General features: G+C 37.0%; 3 protein-coding genes across 3 annotated transcripts; 2 read left to right on the top strand and 1 right to left on the bottom strand.

The window, feature by feature from the left end:
* The first annotated feature begins 379 nt into the window (after positions 1-379).
* LOC131621534 (uncharacterized) lies at positions 380-3,732 on the top strand. Its single transcript, XM_058892576.1, has 5 exons — positions 380-1,104; positions 2,199-2,283; positions 2,409-2,578; positions 2,757-3,031; positions 3,340-3,732. The coding sequence occupies exons 1-5, from the start codon at positions 735-737 to the stop codon at positions 3,514-3,516; spliced, it is 1,077 nt and encodes a 358-aa protein (XP_058748559.1). The 5' UTR covers positions 380-734; the 3' UTR covers positions 3,517-3,732.
* Positions 3,733-4,320: 588 nt separating this feature from the next.
* LOC131621533 (PRA1 family protein F1-like) lies at positions 4,321-5,337 on the top strand. Its single transcript, XM_058892575.1, has one exon. The coding sequence runs from the start codon at positions 4,521-4,523 to the stop codon at positions 5,118-5,120; it is 600 nt and encodes a 199-aa protein (XP_058748558.1). The 5' UTR covers positions 4,321-4,520; the 3' UTR covers positions 5,121-5,337.
* Positions 5,338-11,042: 5,705 nt separating this feature from the next.
* On the bottom strand, positions 11,043-13,910 carry LOC131621532 (uncharacterized). The gene is made up of 5 exons (XM_058892574.1): positions 13,756-13,910; positions 13,579-13,659; positions 13,439-13,498; positions 13,160-13,330; positions 11,043-12,380 (listed from the first exon to the last, which is right to left on the bottom strand). The coding sequence occupies exons 1-5, from the start codon at positions 13,828-13,830 to the stop codon at positions 11,748-11,750; spliced, it is 1,020 nt and encodes a 339-aa protein (XP_058748557.1). The 5' UTR covers positions 13,831-13,910; the 3' UTR covers positions 11,043-11,747.
* Positions 13,911-19,016: the final 5,106 nt, after the last annotated feature.

Genomic DNA, 19,016 nt, shown 5'->3' with positions numbered 1-19,016 from the left:
TAAAAATGAATTATAGCTATTAGTTATTTATTTAATAAAAATTAAATGAATATAAGAGTTAGTGGGTTAGTGGAAGAAAAGTAATTTTTATTAAATAATAAATTAAATTAAAATGAATATAAATATTAAATAAATAGTAATAAATATTTTTAAAGTAGTGGGAGTTTTTAATTTATTTAATTAATTAATTTTAATTTAATTTATTTATTTATTATTTATTAAAAGTTTTGGCGGGAATTTTTGGTGGGAAGAATTAAAAGTTTTGGCGGGAATTTTTGGTGGGAAGAACTTTTAGGATTATAATTTAGTATGATGATATGATAATTTACTTTGTTATTAGTAGTAAATCAAATTCAAATACTAATATTCCAAAGAATCAGTCGAAATTCTTGACAGCATAAACTTCAAGTTAGGTTGTTGGTGGGGTGAGAGAGATAGGTCATAGGTGTCCCTCATCCACCGTGACCTGTCTTTCTACGCCCACAGCATATATATAATCCAAACGAAACCGCTTTTCTCTCTTTCTCTATCCTCGTCCGATCTCCCCACAATCCAATCCAAATCCAATCCTAAACGTCACAATCACCCCCCTCTTCCGCCATTCTTTCCGCTCTCCGATTTTTCATTTTCTTTTCTAATTCCATTCATAACCCTTTGATTTTTTCTCAACTGGGTTTAACAAATCTTCCGCTTTTCTTCATTGGGTCATTCCCAAGTTTCAAACTTTATTTACAATGGTGACGGTGAATCTGGGAATGCTTCATTATGTATTAGACCATGTTTATGGAGCATTCATGCATAGAACTAAGATCAGCACTCCGTTTTTCTCGAGAGGATGGGGTGGTACAAAGCTAGATATGTTAGAGAAGATGATTAATCAGCTGTTCCCTGAATTGGGTGCACAGCCTCCTGTTCAGATTCAACCCGTGTGGAAAACTGTTTGGGAGACTAGAACGGCTTGTTTGAGAGAAGGGGTTTTTAGAACCCCTTGTGAGGATCAACTTCTTGGTGCATTGCCACCTGAGAGTCACATTGCAAGGGTGGCTTTTCTCATGCCAAAAAATGTTCCGACTCATAGAATGTCCTGTGTTGTTCATCTTGCAGGTATTGTTAGTTTGATTTTTTTCTGATCAATTTTGAATTTTTTTAGATATGATGTATTTATTTGATTCTCAAGTTTGTATATATTTTTCTTGAATTGGTGGAGTTGGAATATTTTGTTGAATTATTGAAAACTATAATATGCTCATACATTATGGCGAAAGTTGATGTTGATCCGTGTAGCCGACCCTACGTAATGGGGGTAAGACTTTGTTGTTGCTGTTGTTACTTTGTTAAAGTGGATTGCTTAGACTAGACATGGTAGTCATGTTACAAAAGATATTGGAAGAGCTTATGGAACATGTGCATAAGCTGTTTACAGCTTATTCCCGTAAGCTCTCAAGGATAGCTTATGGAAAGTAACTTATAGCTTATATGAAAACAGTTTCATATTATCTTTTGTCATATAAATAGCTTATATGTAAGTACTTATATGATAACTACTTATGCTGTAAGCGCTTAATTCAGTTGTTTATCCGAACAGGGCTATGTCCTTCTGTTTGTTGCTCTCTTGACAAACTTATTGACCACATGTTGAGCCATTTATTTCTATAATTCTATCTTTTGTTCCTTACAATCATACTCCTTTCAAGTTGTGAAGCCCAAATCTAGGACATTGTTTAAGGTCAGCACAATACATTGAATGTTATTCGGGATGAATTGTTCGGTATAATAGGTTTTTAAGGTATTTAAACTAGTTGCATAGTGTGAATCTCATTCCATGCCAGAATTGGTCAGAGACTATGCAGATGAAAAAATATAGTTTTATTTTCTCTCTCTCCAGAGTTTCACATTGTGAAAGAGTTAAAATTGAACTGATTGAGTAGTGATGAATGTACTTGTGAAAACCATGAACGAACTATTTTCAATTTCTGTTAATTTTATGACCTTTCTTTTCTATATCATTGAATTGATTCTTTGCATGAAAGGGACGATTGCAATAAAACATCATGTTGAAAGCTTGATAAGTTTGTATTAATGAGAAAAACTATTCTACACACAAAAAACCTAGAATATTAGTCTTCTTTCAAGCCTTGATTATGTCTCTTAGTTCTTCCTGTTTTGTTTAAACGTTGTATTTATTTTTCCCCATGCAGGAACCGGTGACCATACATTTGAAAGAAGACTGCGTCTTGGTGGTCCATTGGTGAAGGAAAATATCGCAACCATGGTGCTTGAGAGGTCAGGGTCGCTTTTTTAATGATCTTATTTCAAAATTAATAAAACCTTCCTTTTTCTGTTTGGGGTTTGAACTTCTCATATTTAACGTTCGTTCTGTATTCCTAATCTGATTTATGCAATTGCAGTCCATTCTATGGACAAAGACGTCCTGTGCTGCAGCGTGGTGCAAAACTTTTGTGTGTAAGTGACTTGCTTATATTAGGAAGAGCAACCATCGAAGAGGCACGCAGTCTCTTACACTGGTTAGACTCTGAGGCAGGTTTCGGCAAGATGGGTGTCTGCGGTCTTAGTATGGGTAAGACTCGTTCCAAACCCATACTAACACTGTTTTTTATGTTCAGTCCTATTTAACATTTAGATGTAATAACTATGTTGCACTTTGTCTCACAAGTTGCAAATGAAACTAGTTGAACTTTTAGAATCTCTTGGCTTTTCCTTGTGTATAATTTTGGCATTTTTTTTACAAACTCTAGGAGGAGTACATGCTGCAATGGTTGGATCACTTCACCCTACACCGGTTGCAACACTCCCTTTTCTCTCACCACATTCAGCAGTTGTGGCATTCTGTGAGGGGATTTTAAAGCACGGCACTGCATGGGAAGCACTGCGAAATGACCTTGCAACTGAGAAAGTTGTAATGACACTCGAGGAGGTGAGAGAACGGATGAGAAATGTGTTGTCACTCACAGATGTCACACGCTTTCCGATTCCTAAAAACCCCGATGCTGTAATCCTTGTTTCCGCCACTGTAAGTTCCGTATCTCACCATCACCTTGAATTTGTACATGTACAATGAAGATTGGAAGAGAATTACATATGACATCCATTTTTTCAAATAGCTTTTCCATTTTCATGGTTGTTTCAGTCTTTGTGATTATCCTGTATTGTTAAATGATTGCATTTCATGGTTTTCTCTTGCATTCTGTTATTTTCCATCATTGTAAGAGCTTTGAGCTTATCTATTTACAGTCAATAATACACTTTTCTTAAATATCCGGGTTCTATCAATTTGCCATTGTATCGCTCTTCCTAATCATCGTCGACATTTTTCTGTAGGATGACGGATACATTCCGAAACACTCGGTCCTAGAACTGCAGAAAGCTTGGCCAGGTTCTGAAGTAAGATGGGTCACAGGCGGACATGTATCATCATTCATTCTCCATAATGATGAGTTTCGAAGAGCCATTATTGACGGCCTTGATAGATTACCATGGAAAGAATCTCCATTGTAATAATAGTTATAGCGCTTGAAGAAGATATTTATTTCGTACCGTTAATTGATTGATCTCAGTGTTCTTTTCCTCCTATACTCATCAAATCAAAGCTTGTAACATGCATAGTTCATCCCTCTGAACTCCTTCCCCAAATGAAGAGGGAAAGTGTTGTACATTATCATCTAGAACATGTACATTAATCTTGTTTTTGAATAAGATAAAGTTTGATGGGAATTCTTATGTCGTTATAAAATCCATTGCTTGTGCTAATTTTCTAGTCCTTTTGATGTATTGACTTGAAAAAAGATCAATATTTAACAGTTTGGCATAATGGTTTGGCATTATAGTGACTTTGTGCCAAGAAATTGACTGAAAGCAATGTTTGAAACAACTAAGAAGGTGCCTAATTACTATATTGGACTTTTCTTCATAGACTTTTCTTTGAAGTATTGATAGCATGAAGACTTATAGTAATTTTTAAAAAAGTATTTCTCTCAATATCTTAAAGATAATTACTTGAAAAATATATTCTTAAAATAGAATGATCATTTACCAAACTTACTAGAAAGAATAATGGGTTAACAGTATCAAAAAGATGATTTTTTGCTGTTGTAAATTAGATATAGCAAAACACTTCAGAAAGAGTTAAAGTTGGAAAATAACTTCTGATAGAATAGAGCTTAATTAAGTGCTTCTATTTTAATTTTTAGAGAAAAGGTATCTTTATTTGTTTAGTAGATAGATGGTAATATAGACAACTATAAGGGCCAAATAAAATTTGACTTGCAAATTATTCTATGATAATATTTGACTTAGTCTTTCACTCGTATTTAATTTTTTAAGTCTTCAAGCTACTGTAACCGGCGAATTTGATGTCCCCTCTTTTGGTTCTATATATGTATATCAAGAATTGATAGATTCAAGCTAAAACAACTCAGCTTTTATAAAACATCTGTTGTTCATCAGAAGCACTTTTCAACTGATCCTTTCTTTGATTTTCCAGTTTCCACTTCAAAGCTTTCATGGCAAACCTTGGAACCACACATAGAATACCAGCATCCTCAAAACTTTCATCTCCAACAACTAACGCGACTGAACCAAAAGGACAGCATGAAAAACCATTTGCTGATTTCAAATTCTACTGTCCAATTAACATTCCCTTAACAGCAGAAGCTGCGGCGTCTCGTATCATAAGAAACTTAGGGAATTTGGGGTTATATTACACACTATTTATTTGGATCATACTCTTCATAACCCTCATACCTTGTCGAAAAGTGTCCTTGATTCTGTTGGTTATCATGACTTATGTGACAACCCTCTATTGTTTACTATTAAGAGCATGTCCTAATTCAGTTTTGCTGCATAGAATCATAGATAAAAGGATTATATTGAGTTTGCTATTTATTGCAACTGCAATTCAGCTGATTTTGACAGATGCAGGTATTCATTTTGCAGTTACTATGACTTGCAGTGTGCCTGTAGTTTTGCTTCATGCAGTTTTATGGGCTAGTAGTTGTGAATTTTCCTATGAGATGGAGGAAGAAGGTTCTCGTAAAGAAGAATTGGCTCCTCTTACGAGCGGCCATAATGATATTGAAGCTCAGAACTCGGACGCAGTTTGACTTATTTCTGAGAAATCTTCTTGTTGCAACTCTTTGAAAATTTAAGATATTAATATGCTGTTTGATTTAATGTCTTCGTTTTCTTTAAATTTTGTAGAATTCTGCAAGGAAATGGTCATATGATAGCATATGTGCAGTGTTTGTAATGAGCATGAATACATGTGCAAAATATCTATACAATTAACATGAATAAAACACGAAGAACAATTGTTTGATATGTTTTTCTTTTTATGCAATTTTTCTCGCGATTTAGTAACAATCTCCAACTGGAACTTTGTTTTGGACTGCATATTCGTATTCCACAGATTTATAATTGCTTTCTTCAAACCACCCTCTACCTCATTCTGATTGGCTGCTGAGTTCATTAGCCTGTAAGACAATTTGACCGAGACTCCATTTACTTCATCCGGTATGTATCGATTCCATACATACATGTCCTTTCCCGTTCTGTCCGGTTGAATACCCTGTAGCGATTCCTTCAATTCTGCATACTGGTTTTGCAGCTTAGGAATTAGACCGGGTTCTGCATTTTCGACCCTCCAGCTCCAGCCATCGCCTTTCCAACAACCCGAATCTGCTATACTTCCGTTATGAAGTAGAGAAACTGAGAAAACTCCTGGAAAAACTTCTCGTAATGGACTACCAATCCATTTATCCCTCCAAAACAGAAATATTTTTTTTCCATCACTAACTCTAAATGCTATATTACTGATGAACCAATTCCAGTCATACAACAAATTTCCACCTATGGATAGAATATCGAGAATCCTTTGAACCATCTATATTCAGAACTTTTGTATGTAAATGGCCATACATGTGAGTGTTGAGAAAATTGGTGATTCAATTGGTTGTTTGTAACCGGTTACTTTGGAGTTATAACTGATTACAACAAGTTCCAGTAATCAGTTAACAGGTTATAAAGAGCTACTGGAGAGAATGAGAGTGTTAGAAAAAATAAACGGATTGAGTTGACAGAAAAAACAAACTATTCGAGTTGGCCAAGATAGCTCTTTATAACCGGTTACCAACTCTCATTCTTTCTCCCTCTCATCATTGCTTATCACTGTTATCTTATGATTGTGTTTTGCCGCAACATTTGGCATCAAGAGTATCAAATACTTATGAAAATTTTGCACAATTTGGTGGTTTATTCGATGGTGGTAGGGAGAAAGGAGAGAGATTGAGAACTATTTGGTTCGCTTGCATTTGAAACTTGTGGAAAGGTCGGAACGAAAAGGTGTTCAGAAATAAGGATTTTAATGGAGAAAAATTGTTAGAGTGTACTCGATTGTTGTCTTGGAATTTGCTGAAATATAAAGTGAAGGGATTTGATTACTCCCTTAACCAGTGGTTATCAAATCCAATTGCCTTATCAAATCCAATTGCCTACTTATAGTGATTATGATTTTGTGAGTTTAGGTTGTGCAGGTGCGCCGAATGGAGTTAGTCTTGGTTGTTTGTCCTGCTGGAAATTTGTGACAGAGAAGGTAGCAGTGGTGGAAGAGTTGGATCGGCTAAGAGCTGGTTTGTGATGGTGCAGGGATGTGCAGTCGTGTTTCTCATAGCGTTATGCATTTTCCTGCTGGTTTGTGGCGTTCCAGGGCTGGCTGTGTTTTTGTGTGTGGCCGGTTGTGGTTTTCTACCATTTTGTGATTGTAATCTGTAGAAGAATTTGTTGCAGGCTGTTTGGTGGGCTCAGAGTCGAGAGATTTAAAGATTCGGTCATGGTTTGGTGTTGGTTGTATCAGGGGGCTGGTTAGTGCTCTAGGAATTCTTGTATTAATTGGTTGTTTTGGTTGTGGCTATGTGGAATTGGTCTTGTTCAGGTGTAATTTCTCTCAGCATATCCTAAGATGTTCTATTAATAAAATTTTGTTTTGGCTTTTCAAAAAAAAACTATATAGGCATCACAATAGAGATAACAGAATTCAACGGTCAGAGGACAAATATGGTAGGCACAGTTTTATCGATTGGTCTCATAACATCATGGCTTTACTAATCAATTACAACAAGAATGAACTATCACAAAATTGGATGTCATGATATAGCTTTGCGGTAAAAGATCATTATGAAAGAGTCTATCACTATGACAAAACTAATTCTCTTAGTTTAAACGCCAACGATGAATAATCTCACAAATGAATAATCTCACAACATCGATTAGTCTCATAACATCATGGCTTTACTTATCTGAGTTTAAACGCCAACGATGAATAATCTCACAAATCCTCATTGAATCACTCAGAAAACTAATACTTCTAAACAAATCTTACGAAAGAGTCTATCACTATGACAAAACTAATTCTCTTAAAATATCTACCTAAGAAAAAATATTCCATTACTACACATAAACATTTTTAAGATATTAATACCATGGTGCTACAAAAGGATTCGGTGATGCAAAAGGGACCTTATACAATCAGAGGATTGCCAATGGTAATCAAAGAATGGAAGGCTGATTTTAATATGAAGAAAGACATGCTCCGAACAATGCCAATCTGGATCAAATTACCAAAATTACCTTTGCACCTTTGGGGAGACCGTACACTCGATAAAATTGGCAGTGCAATTGGTGTGCCAATGGTAACAGATGAGTGTACCACTCACAAGCTCAGAGTCACTTATGCAAGGATGCTGGTGGAGGTAGACATAACAAGAAAATTGAAAGACGAGATTGCACTAAAGGATAAGGAAGGGAATGTCCTAATGCAACCGATAGAGTACGAGTGGAGACCAAAATTCTGTGATAAATGTCAGAAAACAGGGCATAAATGTGTTGAAGAGCTAAAACGAAAAATGTGGAAACCAAGAACAAATCAACATTTGAAAAATCCAGACACTGCAAAACAAGTTGAGACAAGCTTGGCAATTCCTGCACAAACTGAACCTGAAACTCAGCCTGCTATAGAAAAATCAAAACTGCCAACGCCCAAAAATTCTTTCATGGTGGAGCATACCACACCAAAAAATCCGGTGAGGGATCCAACAGATACATTTGAAGATAATTGGACCAAGGCTAAGAGTTCATCAAAAGGACGAAATCGAAATGCTATATCCATTGAATCCTGTAACTTTATGCCTTCTGTCAATGGATTTACGGTTTTGGAGGTTTTGAATGACCCTCAAACCGTTGACCGGGGACCATGCTAGTCTCTTGGAACGTGAGGGGGCTAAATAAAGTTGGAAAACTCAAGGAGATAAGCTCCCGTCTTCGAGAGATCCAACCCGACATTATATTGTTCCATGAAACAAGAGTCAAAGCGAACAAAGCCACAAAAATTAGAGAGAAGCTTGGCATAAAAGGAGAGTATCTCGACAATTATGCGCATCATCCGAACGGAAGAATCTGGCTGTACTGGAATAATGACAGATACATTATTCAATACGTAACTAGCACTAATCAAATGCTTCATTGTCGTGTCAATGATACTGCTGGAAATTTCGTGTTCTGGCTGACGGCTATTTACGCGTGTAATGAGTTAGAAAACAGGAAAAAGCTATGGAAGGATATTGAATCCATTCAAGGTGCAGGTAAAGAAGCATGGATCCTATTGGGCGATTACAACAACAATGTTACTAAGGCCCAGGACAGAATAGGCGGAAATTTGGTAACTGAAGCCGAATACACCGATATTCAACACATGATGAATACTGTTGGACTTAGTGAATTGGAAAGCAATGGAGACTACTTCACTTGGACCAATAAAAGAGCAGCTGATCCGATTTATTCTCGCATTGACAGAGCACTAGTAAACTCAGAATGGATTCATCATTATGCTGATATGGTCCTCGACATACTACCTCCATTGGTGTCGGACCATGCACTTCTCGTGCTTCGTAAAGTGCAGCAGCCCAAAGTGAGAGGCACATTTAAGTTCCATAATTTTCTCACTGAAATAGAGGGATTCAATAATGCAGTTTCTTGTAACTGGGATCTGCCAACTCGAGGGAGTCGTATGGCTGTTCTTTGGCACAAGTTGAAAAGATTAAGTGGGCAGTTAAGAAAAATGCAGCAGCCATATACTGATGTGAAAAGTAATATTACGAAACTGAGGAAAGATCTCCTTGATGCTCAGACAGAATTACAACGGGATCGCTTCAACAGTAGCAAAATAGAAAATATAAAAAGGATGACAGATGAACTTACAACATGGAATTCCATTGAGGCAAGTAAATTGACGCAGACGGCGAAAATAGATTGGATCAAAATGGGTGATGAAAATAGTGCTTTTTTCCATGCTTATGTGAAAGCAAGACATTCCCACAAACGCGTAAGCTTGCTGAAAAAGGCAGATGGCACGATATTAACTTCACAATCTGATCTGGAACATGAGATACTGGAATTTTACGGGAAGCTTATGGGTACTGCAAGTACTACTCTCAACCATATTGACGTGGAAGTTATGAGAGCCGGCAATCAAGTTAGTTTAGATCACAGAAAGAATCTTATCAGAACTGTGACAATGGATGAAGTGGAGGCTGCTTTAAAAGGGATAGGCGATACTAAATCTCCCGGGATTGATGGTTATGGTGCCTATTTTTTCAAGAAATGTTGGCACATTATAAAAAGAGATGTCTTTGCTGCTGTTGAAGAGTTTTTCAATAAAGGTACGATGCACAGGAATTTCAACAGAACCATTGTGACATTAATTCCAAAACACATTGGTGCAAGTGAGGTAAAAGACTTTAGACCCATTGCGGGCTGCTCTACCTTTTACAAAATCATTTCCAGGATTTTAACGGCAAGACTCGGGAAGGTCCTCCCAGATGTTATCAGTTTGAATCAAGCAGCTTTTATCCCCGGCCAAAACATCCATAATCACATTATGTTGGCATATGAGCTGGTGAATGGTTATAGTAGAAAACAAGGGATATCGAGATGCATGTTGCAACTAGACCTCCAAAAAGCATATGATATGGTCGACTGGAGGGCTCTAGAGGACATTATGATTGAGTTGGGCCTACCCACAATTTTTGTGGGTTGGATTTTGGCTACGGTCAAAACAGTCTCATATGAATTTAATATTAATGGCATAATGACAGCACCCATGCAGGCTTGCAGAGGTATTCGGCAGGGGGATCCTATTTCCCCATTGTTGTTTGTTATCATGATGGAATACTTCAACAGGTTATTAATTAAAATGCAGATGCACCCTGATTTTCACCACCATCCAAAATGTCAGAAAATGAATCTGACGCATTTGACGTTTGCGGATGACGTCCTGATGTTCTGTAAAGGTAATGGTAAATCAGTAGAGAAGATGATTGATGTCGTTAACAAGTTCTCAGCTGATACAGGCCTGATTATTAATCCTAGCAAGTGTAAAGTGTTCTTTGGTAGTGTAGATGAAGCTACAAGGAATTACATCTGCAACATTACAGGTTTTGAAGTGGGAGATTTTCCGGTGAAATACCTAGGGGTGCCGCTTACAAGTAAGAAGCTAACTATTAATCATTATCTGCCTCTCATTGAGAAAATAGTTAGTAGGATTACCCACTGGACTTCTAGATTACTCAGCTATGCAGGTAGACTCCTTCTGGTAAAGAGTGTGATTTTGGCTACTACTCAATACTGGATGGCTTGTTTCCCACTCCCCAAATTTGTTCTAAAAAAGATAGACAGTATCTGTCGATCTTTCGTCTGGTCAGGTACTGATAGTATTACATCCAAGAGTCCTGTGGCTTGGAAAACGGTCACCAAACCCATTACCCAGGGTGGCCTAGATGTGGTAAACCTTGATATTTGGAATGATGTTTGTATGTTGAAATGTTTATGGAATATTTGTAGAAAAGCTGACAATCTGTGGGTTCAATGGGTGCATATGCATTTTATAAAAAATAGAGATCCATTCCTTGTTGACATTAGACCCCATTGGTCCTGGTTGATTAAAACTATTCTGGGATATCGCGAGCTTGCTTATCATTTTCATCATGATTGGGAAAAACAAATGCAAGAGAGAAAGTTTGTGATGAAGAAAATGTATTTGAATAGTTTGGAGGTTACAGGTACTGTCCCATGGTGTAGTTTGCTTCAGCGTAATCGAGCAAGGCCAAGGGCAGTGATGAATCTTTGGCTGATCTGTCATGGTCGTTTGCCCACGAAGGATAGATTAATAAGATTTGGATTTATCCAAGAATCGAAATGTAGTCTGTGTGAGACAAGTAATGAAACTCTTGATCACCTTTTCTTTCAATGTGTGGTCACAAAGCAGGTTTGGATTCAGGTTTTTGAATGGCTTAATATTCACCATAATCCAACAAATTGGGATGCGGAAGTCCGTTGGTTGATTCATAATACTGACAGGAAAGGTTGGAAGGCTATGCTTCTCAAAATGGCCTACACAGAAATACTATACGAAATATGGTCCTTTAGAAATGAAGTCGTATTTCGTCAAAATGTTCATAGAAATATAGTTGATACTATAAAGGAAATTATAGTTTATAGGGGCTGGTATACGAATAAGCTGAAAAAGCATATAGCTACTTTACTGATGTAGTTTACCCTGTATTTGTTATTTGTCTGGTTGGATCCAAGCGATCACCATGTACTTTATTGTTTTTGAATTAATACAATTCCCTTTGATTCAAAAAAAAAAAAAAATACCATGGTGCTACTAAAACAAATAGTCACTTTGATCCCACTACTTGGTCTGTACGTCGCCAGCAAACAAAAAGCACCAACATGATCAAAACAAAAAGGACGATAATAAAAGTAAGAACTCCTAAAGAAGCAAATAAAATGCCACTAATTCTAAACGTCCCATATATAACGTTAAACCCTGAAGCTGCAGCTACCAACACAGAGAAACAATACAGAAGACAAAGACATAACATAGAGATAATAGGAACCCGATAACTCAATGACCAAACTACCATCACTGTGTATAAAAAGCTCAATGTGATCATTCCACTCCATATCATTGCTGGTAAGAAACCAATAAATGCTTTCTCTGAGCTTACTAGATGTATTTGTGAAGTGTTTCTTGAAGCCATGGTTTGTGATAGATTTTCAAATGGATTTCCCAAAGCTGATAAAAGTGCTGCTTGAATCCCATATAACTTAATTGCCAATGCAGCACGATCTTCTTGTGGACAAATTATCTCTTCTAAACAGAATTGTATAAATGCTTTGCAAAAGGCGTGAAACTTTTGTGTTAATCCTTGTTCTTGGTTGCAACCTGAAGTTTGGATCGTGTCTTTCACGTATATCACGTGGGAGGGGGAACGAGAAACACCGCAACATTCCTTGTTTACCTTTGTCTGTCAATTTTAAAAAATGAGCTCAGTTATTGTAAGACCAATGTGCAAGATAATATAAAAATATGATATCATTAGAGATGTCTTCAAATTTTCGGAGGTTCTTGTGTTAAGATGCCATTTGGCTACGGTTCATCTCGATAGTCATACAAATTCCATTTCATAGCACTAGAAAGCTGGGTAGCACAAACACCTTCAGATTAGGCATGGTATCCAAGATGCGCCTGATATTTGTAGGATACCTATTAGTGTCCTGACACCTATATGATACACGTACGACACATATTGGTATTTGACCATTGTATGATACCTATGTGACACATGTTCTAGAAAAAAATAGTTGAATCGCTATAGAAAAAATAGTTGAATCGCTATGACACACTTGTATGACACTCATATTACATGTCATACAATTTTGACAAGTATTTCAAAAAAATAAAAATAAAACCATGGCTTCAATGACCTTTATAAATTTTCTTGGACAAATCTTAAACACATCTAAAAAGATTAAATGAGTTGAAGGAATAATATTGATATAATTAAAGAAATTAAATGTGATTAGAATATTTTTAAAAGCAATCGTTAGTTGGTCTAGTGGTGATTGGCGCTAGACTTGGTAGGGAGCATCTCGGTTTGATCCAGCGCAACTGCGACCGGGAGGGGGCTGAAACTATTTGATGCCAGAACTGACCCCAAACCGGACTAAACCGGTGATGATAAAAAAAATAAATAAATATCTTTTTATAACTATGAGAAAGCAAATCTAGACAACTACTACTTACCTTGTCAATATGGTTACTTTTCTTTTTCTGCTTTTTGATGTAGTCATTGTTGTTGTGGTTGCTAAATTTCTGTATTGACATCTCGATTTCTTGTTTTCCCTTTTCATCACGCTCGTCCTCACTATTTGTGATCCACTCTTCCCTCTCATCGTTGATATATGCTTTGTCAGGCTGCAGAGTCAAAAGTCATATACATAGTCTACACATAACAACTTTGATTTTTCAAAGTTATACATAAATTGAAATCTACTAAGGCAAATGGATCCAATCGTAAAATACCTGTGTACCATTAGCGTATGTCAAGAACGCAATAGTTCTCAATAACTCCTTAGTAGAAAGCTGTTAATATCAACACCAGATACATGTTACAAAAAGAAAAGAAAAACACAAAATAGAGGAAGAAATTAACATGGCCTTGCCTCTGTTTGCTTCTCAGGAATTCTGGCTGCAGCTGATCCTCGACGCAGTTTTCGATATACAACTGGATTTGGTTGTCTTGCCTTTGTTATGAAACAAAATAAGAAGGTTAGAGAAAGAAAAAGAAAATACAGCTTTTAACAGTTACAAAACATGAGAGAAATTGGTGCATAATTTACAGGCTTTCTTGGAAGAAACTGCTTATTGTTGACATTATTCTCTATGCGCTGTTCTGAAGCTGAAATAGAATCCATGATCAATCTTCAGGATCTAATTAAGATTAAAAGATTAAATGGAAAACAATGTTTGAAACAACTAAGAAGGTGCCTAGTTAATATATTGGACTTTTATTTATGAAATTTCTTTGATGCTTGCCAAGTCTAGTCAACTAGCTTTTGAAAGTGTTTCTCTCAATATCTTAAAATTGAATGATCTTTTACCAAACTTTCTAGAAAGAAGAGTGGGTTAACAGAATAAAAAAGTTGATTTTTGCCGTTGTAAATTAAAAGAGTAAAAGTTGGAAAAGCTCAGCCATTTTTACCACATGTTGAACAATATGACTTCTCATACAAGAGGTTAGCATAACAGTAAGTTGTAGAATACAACTTAGATAAGTGTTACTATTTTAATTTTTAAAAAAAGTAGCTTTATAACCCTCATACCTTGTCGAAAAGTGTCCTTGATTCTGTTGATTATCATGACTTATGCAACAACCCTTTATTATTTACTATTAAGAGCATGTCGTAATTCAGTCTTGCTGCATAGAATCATAGATAAAAGGATTATACTGAGTTTGCTATTTATTGCAACTACAATTCAGCTGATTTTGACAGATGCAGGTATTCATTTTGCAGTTACTATGACTTGTAGTGTGCCTGTAGTTTTGCTTCATGCAGTTTTATGGGCCAGTAGTTGTGAATTTGCATATGAAACTGAGGAAGGTTCTCGTAAAGAAGAATTGGCTCCTCTTACGAGCGGCCATAATGGTAGTGAAGCTCAGAACTCGGATGCAGTTTGACTTATTTATGAGAAATCTTCGTGTTGCAACTCTTTTGAAACTTTAAGAAATTAAGATGCTGTTTGATTTATATGTTTTCGTTTTCCTTAAATTTTGTAGAATTCTGCAAGGAAATGATCATAAGATAGCATATGTGCAGTGTTTGTAATGAGCATGAATACATGTGCAAAATATCTATACAATTAACTTGAATAAAACTCAAAGAAAAATTGTTTGTTTTGTTTTTCTTTTTATGCAATTTTTCTCGCGATTTAGTAACATTCTCCAACCGAAAAATTGCTTTGGACTGCATATTCGTAGTCCACAGATTTATAATTGCTTTCTTCAAACCACCCTCTACCTCATTCTGATTAGCTGCTGAGTTCATTAACCTGTAACACGATTTGACCGAGATCACATTGTGAATAGGAATTAGTTTAAATGTATTTATTTAGTGTAATTACCGATATAGCCCTGTAACCTTTATATATACGAGAAATAATAATGAGAAAAGTATCAAGCCAAGAATTATTGACATGGTATCAGTAGGTTTTCGATCAAACCTTTGTAGTTTTAGGTTAATCTTGCCTCTATTCAGCGACACCCCACTGGGTCGCTCTTGAAATCGTCTCGGTAGATCTCGTTACGATCTCGTTTCTCGGTACTTGAAATCATCTCGGTTCTCGGTAATCTCTTCCAAGATTGCGATTCTAATCTCGGGTGCTTACAAATCGTGTTTGCTTTGATCGTGTTATCGTATCGGTGTCGGCAAATATTCTGAATTAGGGTTTTGACTCTGTGTCGGCAATTATTCTGAATTAGGGTTTTGACTCTGTGTCGGCAATTATTCTGTGTTTCTTGTTTCACGTTAACAAAATTGTTACGTTAACAAAATTGTTCTCAAGTCATCTCTGATATTATGGCTTCCGAAGAAGAGATAGATCATATTTGTGTTCGTTTTACCGGAAAGAATTATCTGGTTTGGGAATTTCAGTTTCGGATGTATGTCAAAGGGAAAGGATTATGGAGTCACTTGGACGATGTCTCTTTGGCACCGTTAGAGACAACTGACTTAGATGCATGGGAAATAGAAGATGCTCAGATTATCACTTGGATTCTCGGTACTATTGATCCTCACATGATTAATAATTTGCGATCTTTTTCCACTGCCCAAGAAATGTGGAACTACTTGAAGCGTATCTATAACCTAGACAATGCGGCCAAACGTTTTCAGTTGGAGCTAGACATTGCCAATTACAAACAAGGCAATCTGTCTGTTCAAGAATATTATTCTGGTTTTTTGAATTTGTGGACAGAACACTCTGCAATTATACATGTTGATGTTCCCAAAAGTTCTCTCGCGGATGTCCAAGAGGTCTACAATACTAGTAGGCGAAATCAATTTCTCATGAAGCTTCGTGCAGAATTTGAGGTTGTCAGAGGTGCCTTGTTGAATAGGAATCCCGTTCCTTCTTTAGATACATGTGTCGGTGAACTTCTCAGAGAGGAACAGCGTCTTGCTACTCAAGGATCCATGTCTCGTGATGTTGTCATTTCTGAGTCTGCTATGTTTGCATATGCTCCTCATAGTAGAGGTAAAGGTCGTGATATTCGACATGTCCAATGTTTCTCTTGCAAACAATTTGGACATTTTGCTCAGAGTTGCAGTAAGAAGTTTTGTAATTATTGCAAGAAGCGGGGCCATATTATCTCTGATTGTCCCACCCGTCCTCCACGATCAACACAACGTTCGGTGCAAGCATTTTCTGCTAGTACAAGCTCTGCAGTTGGTCCTTCCATCACCAATCCATCTAATGGTGGTGCTCTCCAACCTAAAATAATCCAACAGATGGTACTTTCCGCTCTATCAACCTTGGGAATTCAGGGTAAGTCTTCGAATGTTTCCCGCCCGTGGTTTCTTGATTCTGGTGCATCCAATCACATGACCGCCTCTTCTGAATACTTGCACAATTTACATTCTTACCATGGTAATCAGAAAATTCAAATTGCGGATGGTAATGCTCTCTCTATCACGAATGTTGGTGACCTCAACTCTGATTTTCGGGATGTGTTTGTAGCACCTGGACTTGCTTCCAATTTATTATCTGTTGGTCAATTGGTTGATAATAATTGTAATGTAAATTTTTCTCGTGATGGTTGCCTTGTGCAGGAACAGGTGTCGGGGAAGGTGGTTGCGAAGGGGCCTAAAGTGGGAAGACTGTTTCCACTTCAGTTTATTTCTAGTCATTTATCTCTTGTTTGTAAAAATGTCTTGAATTCTTATGAGGATTGGCATAGAAAATTGGGTCATCCTAACTCTGCTGTTTTATCTCATTTATTTAAAAATGGTTTGTTGGGAAATAAAAGTGTTGTTTCTAATGCCTCTCTTTCATGTTCTGTTTGCAAATTAGCTAAAAGTAAAACACTTCCTTTTCCGTCTGGTGCTTATCGGGCTTCCTCTTGTTTTGAACTGATTCATAGTGATGTATGGGGTATGTCTCCTGTAGTTTCTCATGCTCGCTATAAATATTTTGTCACATTTATTGATGATTATAGTCGTTTTACTTGGATATATTTTCTTCGGTCTAAATCTGAAGTGTTTTCTATGTTTAAGAAATTTCTGACATATGTTGAAACTCAATTTCATGAAAGTGTTAAAATTTTTCGCTCTGATTCTGGTGGTGAGTACATGTCTCGTGAGTTTCAAGAATTTCTTCAACAAAAAGGCATTTTGTCTCAACGATCTTGTCCCAATACCCCCCAACAAAATGGGATGGCAGAACGCAAGAATCGTCATTTGCTTGATGTGACCCGCACTTTACTTCTTCAAGCTTCTGTACCACCCCGATTTTGGGTGGAGGCTCTTTCCACAGCTGTCTTCTTGATCAATCGTCTTCCTTCTACGGTTATTGATCTCGATTCTCCCTTTTTTCGTCTTTTTAAAATTCAGCCTAATTATAATGATTTACATACCTTTGGATGTGTTTGTTTTGTTCACTTACCTCCATTTGAAAGGCATAAGCTTGGAGCGCAGTCTGTTCAATGTGCGTTTATGGGGTATAGTCACTCTCATAAGGGATTTGTGTGCTATGATGTCACTAACCATCGTTTTCGTATTTCTAGGAATGTGACATTTTTTGATAATCAGTTTATGTTTCCATGTGTTTCTCCTATCATGAATGATATTGTTACTCTTCCTAAGTTTTCTATTATGCATCAATCTATAGAACGCTATAAACCAGGTCATGTATATGTCAGAAAACACAAACAGCAGGTTCCCACACCCCTTCCCGACGCTGAACCGCCACCTGATCCTGTAATGGTTGAACCACGACGTTCTGGTCGAATATCTCGAGCACCAGATAGATATTCACCAGACAGGTATGATTCCTCACATACTTCTCTGACTGCCACACTCTCTAGCATATCTATTCCTACTTGCTATTCACAGGCTGTTAAAGATGTACGTTGGATAAAAGCAATGAATGAGGAACTTCAAGCTCTTCAAGAGAATTTCACATGGGATATTGTCTCCTGTCCTCCTGATGTTAAACCCATTGGCTGCAAATGGGTGTATTCTGTGAAATTGAATTCTGATGGGTCCCTTAACCGTTTCAAGGCTCGCTTGGTTGCCTTAGGAAACAAGCAGGAATATGGAATTGATTATGATGAGACATTTGCACCGGTTGCCAAAATGACATCTGTCCGTACGGTACTCTCTATAGCTGCTTCTAACGGGTGGACTCTTCATCAATTAGATGTGAAAAATGCTTTTCTTCATGGTGACCTGGCGGAAGATATTTATATGACTCCTCCTCAAGGTTTATTTCCGTCATCTAAGGGTGTGTGCAAGCTCAAACGCTCCTTATACGGTTTGAAACAAGCGCCTAGAGCATGGTATGAAAAATTTCGCTCCACTCTACTTGGGTTTTCCTTTACTCAGAGTCAGTACGATTCTTCTCTATTTATTCATAGAACATCTACTGGAATTGTCCTACTTCTTCTGTATGTTGATGATATGATTATTACTGGTTCTGATCATGCTTCCATTCAAAGCCTTAAACAGCAGTTACAAGCAGCGTTTCATATGAAAGATCTTGGTAATTTGCATTATTTTCTTGGTCTTGAGGTTCATTCTACATCCAAGGGCATATTCCTCCATCAACACAAGTATGCCACAGATTTAATTTCTATGGCTGGTCTGCAATCGGCTAATCCAGTAGATACTCCTCTTGAGGTTAATGTTAAATATCATCGTGATGATGGTGATCTGTTGCATGATCCTTTATTGTATCATCAACTCGTGGGTAGCCTTAATTACTTGACTATTACTCGCCCTGACATATCACTTGCTGTTCAACAAGTAAGTCAATTCATGCACTCTCCTCGCCACCTACACCTGGCAGCAGTTCGACGTATAATTCGTTACTTGAAGGGAAGCTC

Source organism: Vicia villosa, unplaced genomic scaffold, assembly GCF_029867415.1.
Source record: "Vicia villosa cultivar HV-30 ecotype Madison, WI unplaced genomic scaffold, Vvil1.0 ctg.000009F_1_1_3, whole genome shotgun sequence".
Classification (NCBI taxonomy): domain Eukaryota; kingdom Viridiplantae; phylum Streptophyta; class Magnoliopsida; order Fabales; family Fabaceae; genus Vicia; species Vicia villosa.
Note: the sequence above shows the minus strand (reverse complement) of the source record. Positions and strands in the feature narration are given on the sequence as shown.

Excerpts from the sequence above, each read along its gene's own strand:
- LOC131621534 (XM_058892576.1), top strand. The coding sequence starts at position 735 with ATGGTGACGGTGAATCTGGGAATGCTTCATTATGTATTAGACCATGTT. Across the intron at positions 2,284-2,408 it reads GCAACCATGGTGCTTGAGAG|TCCATTCTATGGACAAAGAC; the intron begins GTCAGGGTCGCT and ends ATGCAATTGCAG. Across the intron at positions 2,579-2,756 it reads TGTCTGCGGTCTTAGTATGG|GAGGAGTACATGCTGCAATG; the intron begins GTAAGACTCGTT and ends TACAAACTCTAG.
- LOC131621533 (XM_058892575.1), top strand. The coding sequence starts at position 4,521 with ATGGCAAACCTTGGAACCACACATAGAATACCAGCATCCTCAAAACTT.
- LOC131621532 (XM_058892574.1), bottom strand. The coding sequence starts at position 13,830 with ATGGATTCTATTTCAGCTTCAGAACAGCGCATAGAGAATAATGTCAAC. Across the intron at positions 13,499-13,578 it reads TTCCTGAGAAGCAAACAGAG|CTTTCTACTAAGGAGTTATT; the intron begins GCAAGGCCATGT and ends TGATATTAACAG. Across the intron at positions 12,381-13,159 it reads AAAGTAACCATATTGACAAG|ACAAAGGTAAACAAGGAATG; the intron begins GTAAGTAGTAGT and ends TAAAATTGACAG.